The sequence below is a fragment of the Silene latifolia genome, chromosome 6 (assembly GCF_048544455.1).
Source record: "Silene latifolia isolate original U9 population chromosome 6, ASM4854445v1, whole genome shotgun sequence".
In the NCBI taxonomy this organism is placed as follows: Eukaryota; Viridiplantae; Streptophyta; class Magnoliopsida; order Caryophyllales; family Caryophyllaceae; genus Silene; species Silene latifolia.
In genome coordinates, this window is record NC_133531.1 from 6286936 (window position 1) to 6299513 (window position 12578).

The window sequence follows — 12578 nt, forward strand, 5'->3', positions numbered from 1 at the left end:
TGTGTGCCATTGTCAATTGAGGAACGCTCTTTCAAAAAAAAAAAAAAAAAAAAAAAAAAAAAAGTCATATTATATAATTTGCGAAATTTTAGTATTAGAGTACTTAGCAACTAATGATTTAATTAGTTGCTAGATAGCAACTAACTTTGTATTAGAGCAAAATAGCTGGCTACACTGGCTTAAGTGTAGTAAGGGTCTCGACATAATCCAAAATCCCAAGAGTCCCACGGATGCCGTTAAGCGTTGGGTAAGTCATTCCATAGACATCATGTTCTTTAACTTGATGATCTTCATCGATGTCAGACGAGATGAGATGACCACTCTCGTCATCAAAGAAAACCCGGTCATTATAAGGGATCCCAACAGGAGCCCAATTGCTAACTCCATTAAATTTAAAAAGCATGACCCAAGAATCATCTACGCCATATTCCATCATCATCCATACCTTAATATCTCTCAGAGGATCATTCAAAGAATCATTCAAAGGATCATATGTAGAAATAACCGCAGCAATAGTGTCTTTGAGCACCCATACACTCGAGTACACTATGAGATGACACGGGATAGGAGGTCCTTTCATTAATCGCAAAACATCACTAGTCATGTCAAATGCAAGGACAGCATTGAAACTATCATTACCAAGGCCAACAGAACAAGCCCAGTGAAACACTCCATTGAGCAGGCAGTGAGAAATAGGCGGATCGTATTCAATTTGTGGAAAAGGGAGGTCTGAACCTTCAAATAACGGATGTGGATCGACTAAGCGGTTGAGAGAATAAACAGTTCTCCAAGTATCCGAGGCATGGTTATATACCCTGAGATGCCAGCGTACATCCTCGCCCATTTCCTCATCATGCCATTGGCAAATCACCACCACCTTATAGTCATTAGTTGTATGATCAAAACCAAACCCGATGTTCAAACATACAGGCTCTTGCTGATGAAATTGCATTAAAGCGTAATCTTTAAAACCCAACAAATGCATTGGAAAAGGAAACGAGATTTGGGGGTGAATGTGTTTATACTCTCGAGTTGCCGGGTTCCACAGAGTCAAGGTGCCAACCCACCTATCAATTAAACTTCTGAATATGCAATAAATTCCATTAACCGGTCCAAATATTTTGATTCGCCTAAGAAAACTTGTAGGACCCGTATAACCTTCTTCCACCACCAAAGGGGGCCATTCTACGTCTTCATCTAAACCTTCTTCCTCCAAAAATGGGGGCCATTCTAGATCTTCAAGTTTGCCAAGGGTGTGACGATCAACGATGGATATGACATAAGTTTCAGTGACGGGGTCTTTGCGGTAACACAGGAGTTTAGCACCGCTCCTGGTTTCAGAAAGACGACAGTGGTACTCTACGAATTGAGGGCTTTGAATGACAGAAAGCCAATGTTTGCAGACACATTTGAAAAGCAAAAGGGATTTTACGGGTAATAATACAAAAATTAGGATCAGCAATTCATCCGGCAACTCCATATTCTGGAATATTAAAATGAGTAAGTAAGCAACAACTGAACAACATAACCTGAAAATACATGACTATGTTAAAGTTATAATCAAGATTGTGTAATCGTAGAAGTATCTAGCCATTGATTATCTATAATTGTCTAAGAAAATGAGTGGGGAGCTCTGTCACTGATCATTGCTTATACATGGCACAACAGCAAGGCTCAAGTATTCACTGAGTGAGTGTAGCTCAATTGGTCTCGCTCCCTATCATCTCCCTCCCATATGTAACACTAGACATGGCAAAATGGACCCAACCCGATACCCAAACTCAGGACACGGAACTTGACCCAAGCCCGAATTGACCTGATCCGACCCAACTTTTGTTAAACCCGAAAATGACCCGACCCAAAAAAAACCCCAAGGCCGTTGACCCATTGCCAAGTCTATGTAACATCATATGTTGGAAAATGGTGGCACTCAATTTGAGATTATCGTGTTCAGTACATTCTGCTGCCAAAATCACAATAGACTATGCCACATTACATACCACAAAATTTAAAGCAAATATTTATCATATATCTATAAAGGAGGAGTAATAATAACAAACCCAAAAAAAAAAAATCAAAGAATAATGCATGGTTTAAGAAAAAAATTGAGAAATCAAAAAAATTAAGTGGGGTTTGCGATCAAAAAAACGTAGGATGATAAATCAAGTACCACATAAGAATAGCATAATTGAAGAGATTATTAGAGTAAAATACACATACCAATATTTGAATTTAGAAGAAATTAATGGTTTAAACTCGCAAGATTATGATATCATTATATCATGCTGGATTGCTGGTCTTTTTGTGTTCTGGTTTTTAATGCCTTATTTGGGGTGGGTTATGACATGTGAGCAATAAATAATCCACCTAATTTTCTTCCATTTTCTCCCTATTTCCTACCATTTTTTTCAGCGGTGAGTCTCTCATATGAGATATGACGGATATATCATATATCTCTCATAAATTTGCGACGGATTATACATAACTCACATTGGTAGATAAGACAAAACCCAGAGTGGTGTCTAGAAAGTCACAAATCATTTGTTTTTATCTACCCATGTGAATTTTATTTGATCTGTCACACGCTTGTGAGGAATATTGTCTGTCACAAATGTAAAAGCGTGTTCTTATAAAGCAATTCATGGACTATACAACCAGGTTTGTATATGTTGTACGAGTGTAGAACACGAGCTTTGTGTCAAAGTATCGAGCTTTATATTAAAGAATATGAGCTTTATTAGAAAGTATTGAATTCATCCATTTACACATTAAAAACATGAAATTTAAATTAGCTCAGAAAAAATACACGTAAGCTCGGATTCTTATACTTGGTTGTACCATGCTTATGGTACAACTGGATGTATAATCCTATTTGTGCTTATAAAGCCGTGTTAAATAATTAAATAATTAACTGGTAGTCCCCAAACTAAAGTTATTCATTCCTAATTTTGGAGCATAACAACCAATTGAACACTACAAGAATTCAATTCTCGGACGACTAAAATAGGCGAAGGATTAGTGTCGCTAAAATGAAATTGCTGACCGATAATGGTTGCCCATCTATAGTCGCAACGCTTAGTCGCCTAAATAACTCGAGCGACGGATTTCAGTCGCCAAATTGGCAACGGCTTATTCAGTCGCCAATTAGCGTCGGACGAGCGACTGTTCATGGTCGCCAATTTGGCGACTGAAGAGGGAAAATAGCGACTGAAATCAGTCGCTAACCAACGTCAACTCTGTCTTCTTGTCAAGATACAACTCGCCCAAGATAATGGCACATGTGAATATCTCATATTGGAAAAAGAGAAAGAGGAGAAAGTTGTCGATCATATAAACCAAGGAGTTACTCCACCCATTGCCAATTGGTTTGGATTGGACTCTCCTTGGACTTATAAGTTGGGTTCTCTCTTTTCTCCATGCGGGTGCGACCTAGGCCCGATGACGGAACTTATGATGGTATCAGAGCCTATGGTTGAAAAAACTAAAATAAAGACCTGGGCATGAAAAATCTACCTAGTATAAAAGCTAGGTTTTTTAAAGGATTGTGATTGGTTCTTAATTTTTTAGCTGGGGTCCACTACAAAAAAAATTTCCCTAAAATTACTCGTCCACGTTCTTCAACACAATTAATTATACTCTTTCTTACTTTTTAATATACTCAATACTTTTAATTGAAAGTTATATTATATGGTGTATTATATTATATGATATGGTATTATATGTTATTATTATAACATATGATATTTAACATCTCAACTCTTGCTCTTATTTAATTAGAGCTTTTACATGAAACCATACATTATAATACAATACGAACATCCAAAAATTACAAATTCCTAATACATTATGCACATACAAAAATTACAAAATATTACAAATAATCATTTCAAAACATAATTACAAATTTCTCATCAAACTTATGTATATTCCAGAATTTAACTTCAAGCTTCTTCCCCACCTTCTCCCTATAAGTTATCCATTCCAAAATACAGAACACAAAAATACATATCTTAATATACAAATATTTAGTTTTATTCAAATATTTATAATAAAATTTGTACATTTACACATTTTATTAAAAAACAACAAAACTCATCAGATTTATGAATATTCTTATTCATAGTTTATAAAAATAAGCAACAATTTCCACAATATCTACGATACATATATAAAAAAATCGCCAAATTTTAAATCAGGAAATAATTTTATAGAAATTAAAAAAATCATTAGATATGTGAAATTACTATAATAAACATAATAATAAAAATGAAAATTTAAAATTAAGAGATCTATGATATTAACTAAGAATTCACTAATAATTTTATAAAGAAATCAACTTTTAAAAAATAAATAATAATCAGGTAAATGATACTCCGCATTTACTTAAAAATTTATAGAGAATTAAAAATAATTGAACTAAACGAATAAAACGAGAAAGTTAATAATTTAAGAAGTGTAAAAATAATTTAACAAGTTTAAAATAATTAAACTCGAATTGTGATAATTATCTTTTGCATGCGAGTAAAAAAAAATGAAAGAAATCAAACCTCTAAAAGCTATCAATCAATAGTGCCATCTTTGATGAGGATCTAACTAAGAAACAAAGCTAGGATCGTGAGAGCCGAGAGGCACAAATCTCGCATGGGATGGTGATGAAGATTGAAGATTTAGGAGAGTTAAATGCTGATAAGAGGGAGCGAAGTTAGACGAGATTATAAATGAGAGAAGCGGATGATTTGAGTTTATTATGAATGAAATAAGAGGAGATGCGGTGTCGGCAGTAGTGTTGTCAATTAGAAAACTCAATTGAGAAGGAAGGGAGGGAGGGAGGTCAGACGAGAGTTTTTATAAAATGGAGGGGTAGGGTTTGTTGATGGATTATTTATATGGGAAAATGGGTAATGTTGTTAATTGTGCTATGTTATGTTATGGGCAATGGCCCATGTGTTGAGCATTCATGAAAATTCGATAATGTAAGTTATGTAACCCGATTCATATTATGATGATATATTTTGATTATATATAATCCCCTGTCTAATACTTCCTCCGTTTTTATACGATACACCCATTTTTTGAATATATGAGTGGAGCATTTTAATAAAATGAGTACATAATATGAAAATGAAGGGAAGTATATATTAGTACTAACATTTCACCACACATGACATTAATACTTAAATGTGAGTGTATAATGTTTTGAAAAATATGTTTTAAATTATTAATCTAACAACCACATTGTTTATAAACGGTATACTTTTAGATGCATGTACAAGCAATTGTCCTCCATTATTCAATCTCAATAATCGTAGACTTTTTAATATAATTTGTACCGAATCAGTGGTAGTGATTAATAACTTTAATTATGTGTCGATTTTTCAGTTGTAGACTTTTTATATTGTAACAGCATTGAACATAATTACGCTGGTTTTAGACCATCCACAACAACAAAGAGATTCCCTTCTAAAGTTAATATTTTCACTCCCTCCCCCAAGAAGAAGAAGAAGAAGAAGAAGAAGAAGAAGAAGAACAATAACAACAACAACAAGTTTTTATCTTATGATTTTTTGTGAAACTCATCTAAATAATCAAATATGATGAGAGTCACAATGAGAATAATTGCTTTTATTGGTTATATTATTATTTTTATTGATTATTTTTATTATTTTTTTTTTTTTTTTTTTTGGTGTACGAAGGACCGGCATTTTTAAAGTCCCCGGTGGACCGATAACCGCATGATTTGCGCAGCCTAGGGTTCGAACACGGGACCTCTCAACTCCTGCCCATTGGCAAGCTTTGAAGGTTAAACCCGATGCCACTAGACTCGCATCACTTGGTTTGATTATTTTTATTATGAGAAGGAAGGTTCAAGGTTGAAATAGAGGGTTAAAATTTATTGTTGTTGTGTGAAGTTTTTGGCAAAATTATCATCTTATGATAAAATGAGGTTTAAGCCGTGCGTTTTTGACCCCTGCATTTTTTGGTTGCACGGGTTTAAGCCGTGCGTTTTCGACCCGTGCATTTTTTTTGCACGGGTTTAAAACTAGTAGAAAAGAAAAACTGGGCCAAAAATTGCAAGACTTAAAAAATCCAATCTGCCTGAACAGGGACCTCACATGTGAGGGGGAGTGTCAAGATACAGCTCAAGATAAAGGCACATGTGAGTATCCCACCTTGGAAAAAGAGGAGAGAATTGTTTATTATATAATCCAAGGATTTACTCCACCCATTGCCAATTGGTTTTGGATTAGACCCTCCTTGAACTTATTAGTCGGACTCTCTCTTCTTCATGTGGGTACAACCCAGGCCCGATGACGGAACTTATCACTCCTCCATCATGACTATTTCATCCGACCATCCTCAACCATGATCTCTACATCCACCATCCATTCTCTTTGCGGCACCGTTCAATTTGTTTAGCAATTTCCCAACTCATCTCCTTTAGGAATCAAACTTTTAATAACTACTCCCTCTGTCCGGTCATTTTTGTTGTCATTTTGCATTTTTGGGGTGTCTCCGGTTATTTGTTGTCTTTGAAAGATAAAAGTTTTTTTAGGGGAGTGATAATTCCACATATCATTTCTCTCATGCCACGAAACTAACTGGGTAAGTATGAGTTTCTGAACTTGCACATTGTCTCACAGTATTCTTTTGCATTAAAGGAATGCCTAGTGGTAATACGACAACCCTTTTTTTAACAATACGTCAACTCAAAGAATATGTAATGCAAACGACAGAATTGCAAATTGTTTTTGACTTAGTTGATGACCTTGCAACATTTGTAATTTGGTGCCGAAACGAAGTAAAAAATCTGGACAACAGAAATATACCAACACCGTATTTCTGTTTCATCTATTTTACTCAAGTAGCCACCTAGCCCACCTTAACTCCCTCGAATGTAAGGTCGTTTATACACATTAAGCTAATATTCGTTAAGGCGGAGGTATCCGTCTTAATATTATAACGGGTCAAATATCATCTCACATATGTGGATATAGACAAATTTTTTACTTTTGCCTATATATTATGATTTTATCTTATTCATCCCACATGAATATACCCGTCTTAAATGAGACATACGTGTTACGGAACTTGTTGGTCATATAGATTTTTATTTCACAGGGGAAAGTAAATAAACCACAAAATATTGCAATGCTCAGAAATGAGACATTCAACTTTAATTTTCTCTCGATACATAAGTTAAAATATATTCGTGTGAGATCTTATTTGATTCGTCTTTAAGAGTACATTAAAAATATCTAACTTTTATAATTTTTGCAAAAACGTAGCTAATGATATTTACCGCGTAAAAGTCGCGTTGGCAAACGTGATAAAGCAAACATGTAAAGTGGAGTTGAATGGAGGGAGTAATGTTTAAAGTTGGACAGAGTATTTTCTTTCTTGAATTCAAACGATAGAGTACTTCCATTGCCTTTATCATGGTTAGAGCTAAAAATCTTCATAACCCCATATAAAATACCAATGCAGAAAACAAATGCGAGGTTAAATTACTACAGTACTTTTACTACTTGTATAATATTGGACAATCAACTTGTACTCAATAAAATTGCAAAAAATCTCCTTAGCAAGCAACCTAATATGTGCCCTCAATTAAGATTTAAGAATCATCAAGAAACTACATTCCCAAGTTCTTAGATTACATATAAAATATTGAAATTTGTGGCCTAATGTTTAATTAATTAGGCAAAACAATCCTCTTCAGAAATCCTAATTAATCTGAAGAGTCAAGAACCGCATACTAAATAAAATTAAGAGTAGCGTTGGGTAATCTCATGTGTTACCGTTGATTAAAATATTTCTCACAAAGAATAAAAAAAGGTAAACTAATGAATGAGACGGAGTGAGTAATATTCAAATACTCCTCTGTCCGGTCATTTGTTGTCCTTTTCCATTTTAATTTGTCTCGGTCATTTGTTGTCCTTTATTTAAAAATGAACTTGATGAGTAATTTGATCATTCTCATTCAATTTGTTCCACTTGTCATTTAATTATTGGCCCTCTCCTCTTTCCTTAGTCTTTGTGCCAAAACCAAAGGATAAAAATTGACCGAGACGGAAGAGAGTATATCTTAAACACAGAGTACACAAACGTCGAGTGTTTCGGCAATATATGTGAGGAATATAACCAACAGACTGAATGCGTTATATAGAACCTAAAAAAAAAAAAAAAAAAAAAAAAAAAAAAAAAAGTGACGATACTAATCAAACACAAATAACACAATAGACAGATCAAAGAAGCACAACATTGTTCCTCGAGTAGATTAGTCCATAAGGTTATGAGTTATGACATGATCAAAGTTTTTTGGTACATATGAGGAGCTAGGCCCCGAAGAAACAAAAGAAAACTAGGACAAAACTAGACGAGGAAAGGCTACTCCTAGCACATCTTCACGAAGAATTGTACGGAGCTCAGAGGGCGGTGAATCAAACACCGTAGAGGAAGTCGAAGAGTGCACCCCAGCATTAGCGAGCCAATCTGCCGCGCGATTGGCTTCTCGGAACACATGCTCGACTTTGACAGTCCAACCCGACAAACTTACCAGCTCCTTGCACCTTAAAACCAGCGGGCGTAGGCTTCCACTGATAAGACCATCTTCATTAATAAGCTTGGTACATGGCAAATTGTCCATATTGACAAGGACTTTGGTGAAGCCTAAACTTCGAGCCCGAGTCAGACCTTCCACTACCGCACGCATTTCGGCCCGCATCGAAGTACAAATTCCACATGAAAAGGCAAAGGCAGCAATAAAATTACCGGTATCGTCTCGAATTATACCGCCACAACCAGCCGGGCCTGGATTGCCTTGTGAAGCTCCATCAGTGCTAAGCAAAAACCAACCAAAAGGAGGTGGTGACCACCTAATAAACCTTTCGATTCGAGACGTACCAGGCGTTGGTAAAAATAGAGAGTGAGGGTCGAAAGCTTTTAAAGAAGTTTCGAATTGTTGGTTTAGGAATCCCAGCGGGTCAATTGGATTTTCACTAGCTCTCCCAAAAACCAAGTTGTTCCTCCAACGCCATAACCACCAACAGGTAATAGCGAACTTCATTGACCAAGTCGAAGATGAAATTGAAGAGCCATTGCTGGCGTTTTTGGCAACCCAATGGTGGAATTGGTCGGTATAAAACTCGTTAGAAGATGCGCCATCTCCGAGTAAATTCCATATATCAGTTGATACCGGGCAATTGCGGAGGAGGTGCTCAATTGCTTCATCTTCTTCATTACACCTTGGGCATATTGGGTCGTCTGAAAGTCCTCGACGAACTCGATTGTAGTTTGTCATAACCCGATCATGAGCTGATAACCATATAAAAAATCGAATGCGTTGTTGTACCGGTAATTTCCAAATTAGGTGCCAAGCTGTAAAATTGGTAACCGGAATATCATCATGAGACCGTATAATTGCAAGGGCTGACTTTATCGAGAAACGCCCATGAGTGGTACCGTTCCAATGGAGAGTGTCTTCCATATAAGGCTCCGGAGATAGCGTATAAGCTGCAATTTTTTGTAGCTCTTCCTGTGGTAAGAATTTCGAAAAGACATCCCATTTCCATCCCGACCCTTCTTCCCACATCTCCACTTTGTTGCCCGAGAATGGATTCGGAATTGGAGCTATTGCCTTATCAGACAGGCAGCCCTTATCGACCCAAGAATGATCCCAAAAAGGGTTCTCGACCGTTACCAATAGCTACTGAAGTCCCGTAATTAATTGTCTTCGCTTGAGACGAAATGCCCGCCCAAACATTCGACATGTTTGCTTTAGGGACAAACATATCAACGTCACACCGTCCATTACAATACTTGCTTCTTAAGACCCGTGCCCATAACCGAGAAGGTTCAGCTAGAAGACGATATCCCCATTTTGTGAGAAAAGCTGCGTTGGATTGACGGGTAGACCGAATTCCAAGACCTCCAATGGATTTTGGTTTTTGAATATTCTCCCATGAAATGAGGTGAATTTTCCTTTGTTCGTCATTGCCACCCCAAATGAATTTTCGCGTCTTTTTGTCTAGAGTATCACAAATAGATTTCGGGATTTTTGCCGTCTGCATACTATAATTAGCCAAGGTTGAGAGCGTAGATTCGACTAAGGTACTTCTTCCAGCCAAGGACAAGTGCTTTGTTTGCCATCCCGACAGTCTTTTGTTGAATTTTTCCTCGAGATGGGCAAAGGTTTCTTTTGTGACTCGACCATTAATGGTAGGCATGCCCAAATATACACCCAAGTCGGGTGTAGCTTCGAACCCCAGAATAGCTGTAATAGCCTCACGCTCGGTCTCTTGAGTATTACCCGAGAACAAAATTTTTGATTTATTAATGCTTACTTTCTCCCCTGAGGCAAGGCAAAAATTGTCAAGGACATATTTAATAACATGTGCTTGATCGGCTCTGACTTCAGCGAAAAGGACCATATCATCAACGAAAAAGAGATTAGAAATTTTTGGTCCACCTTTACATATGGGAATAGGTGAGTAAAACAAATTCACAAATCACACAATTAAAAATGTCCTTACTAAAGCAATTACACACACTCAGTATGTTTTCAACATAAAAACCTTAAAAACAAATACTCCATGTTTCCTTTAATTATTTTCATCTTTGATAAATTCTATTACGGTTGCGAGTCAAATACTTTTTAACGGAAGATATAGGTGAAGAATGACGCCTCTTGATAATTTTTTTTGGTGTTGACCACCAGGAGTATCCCCTACCGACAGCGGGTACTGAAGGCAATTTAATGGGTTGACCCCTCCTAAGTTTGGCTTTTTCATTCGCAAGAGTCAGGAATCGAACCCCTGACCACTTGTTTAAGAGATGAGAGCCCTTACCACTCACACCAGCCAACTTTGGTGACGCCTCTTGATAATTGAAAAGGGGAAGACGATTTTCTTATAGATGTTATGGAAATATGGTGTTATTTCCATATTTAGGTGTATATTGTTTATGGTAGTTTCGGATCTTGTACTTATTTGGTTATTATTCGGTTTCCTAATGTCGTCGAGTCTGTAATAGTATATATACATTGTATCGTCATATGAGAAAGACACACAAAATACAAAATACAAAATACAAAATACAAAATATATAGAGTAAAACCCTAACCCTAGGTTTTTGAGTTTCATCTTACACATCTGGTTTCCCGTCTCATATAATCTATCTACGCCGCTACGGCATGGACGAGCCTATCATCTATACTCCTTATACGAAGAAGGATTTCAGCGGCGGCATTGACAAGTTAACCCTGGTTCAAAGGTTCTGTATTGCCCTCTCAAATGACGATAAACCTGCCTTTATGAGTCTCATCTCCGACCCTGGATTAGGAGGAGTGCCTAGTTCTCTTACAATTGATAACATATTTAATTTCGACCCTTTGGAAATTGCAAAGGCAGTCCTTAACGGCGAAACTCCGTGTATTGACACGGAAGACTTACTAAAGGATGGAATGACCCCTCTGCATCTTGCCGTTATCTGTGATGCTCCGAGGTTGACCAAGTATTTTCTTGAGAATGGTGGTGTAGTTGATGCTGTGTCTAATAACAAAATCTTTAAACACAAAGATGCCACCCCTTTAAACTGCAGCACTAATCTCATTAAACCTAGTAAAATACACACACCTTTTAACTTGCTTTGGTGGCTTTGCTATCATGAGAGAGCTCGTATTGAAATTATAAGACTGTTTATCCAAACTGACCAACATACGTGGGCCAGGGAAGCGTTTCTCAACTTTGCGCAAAAGGGGGAACTGCGTAAGTTAGCTGCACTGTTTTTGGCTGCTCCCGAGCTATTTTTTCCTTTGTTGAATAAATTAAATAATAAATTGAATTTGTTCGAGCTTAAGACACGTGTCAAAGACGAGTTGTCGTTATTGCTTGATGTTTTTGCTTTGGTCGGTCACAAGCTAGCAGCATATATAAGGCTTGAAGACTTCGCTCGCAAGTCTTGCACCGAGGAAGAAATTGAGGAGACAATGTTAGAAGTTGAGTTGTTCGTTCGTGAAGCGGCTATCAAAAAGCATGGAGATGGAGATGACTATGTTGATTATTATTTACGTTTTTTTGAAGCTGAGCACCAAAATTGTTATGATGATGTGAAGGAAAATCCTGATCATTATATGGACTCTGAAGAAGAGTGGGACAGATTGACTTGTTGGTTGAAGGGAAACGCTATATACAATTTCTTGCCGTATATGTTGCGAAGGTGGACGGGTTTGAAGCGCCTTGAAATTCATAGGCTGATCCCGACTCTAGAGAGCCAGAATCCAGTTAGAGCAGGTATTCTGACTAGAGCTATTGAGGAGCATGTTGCAGAAAATGAGGTGAATGTTGCAGCTGAGAATGCAGCGGTAGGCGAGGAAGAAATTGTTGATGCTGAGAAGGAAGCTATTGTGGACAAGGAATTTCAGTCAATGCAACTGGTGTGAAAGAAGAAGGATGATGAGAAGTTTTTTTTTTTTATTAAACTGGATTATTATTTGCTAGAATTATCTTGATTTTATGAGCCTGTGTGATTTAGATCTCAAATGATTCTTTATTTTTTTTTATTTTTTTATGTGTGTGACT

At 36.8% G+C, this 12578-nt stretch overlaps 2 protein-coding genes across 3 annotated transcripts in view; both read right to left on the reverse strand.

The window, feature by feature from the left end:
* Positions 1-12578, reverse strand: part of LOC141586182 (ribonuclease 1-like) — an 84443-nt gene that overhangs the window by 6428 nt on the left and 65437 nt on the right. The gene's annotated exons all lie outside the window — the stretch shown is intronic.
* Positions 52-2415, reverse strand: LOC141586177 (F-box/kelch-repeat protein At3g23880-like). 2 transcript variants are annotated; one of them, XM_074407316.1, is made up of 2 exons: positions 2221-2415; positions 52-1483 (listed from the first exon to the last, which is right to left on the reverse strand). In XM_074407316.1, the coding sequence occupies exon 2, from the start codon at positions 1478-1480 to the stop codon at positions 170-172; it is 1311 nt and encodes a 436-aa protein (XP_074263417.1). In that variant the 5' UTR covers positions 1481-1483; positions 2221-2415; the 3' UTR covers positions 52-169. The 2 variants fall into 2 exon arrangements, with proteins under 2 accessions (XP_074263417.1, XP_074263418.1); XM_074407317.1 differs by having other exon boundaries at positions 52-1529.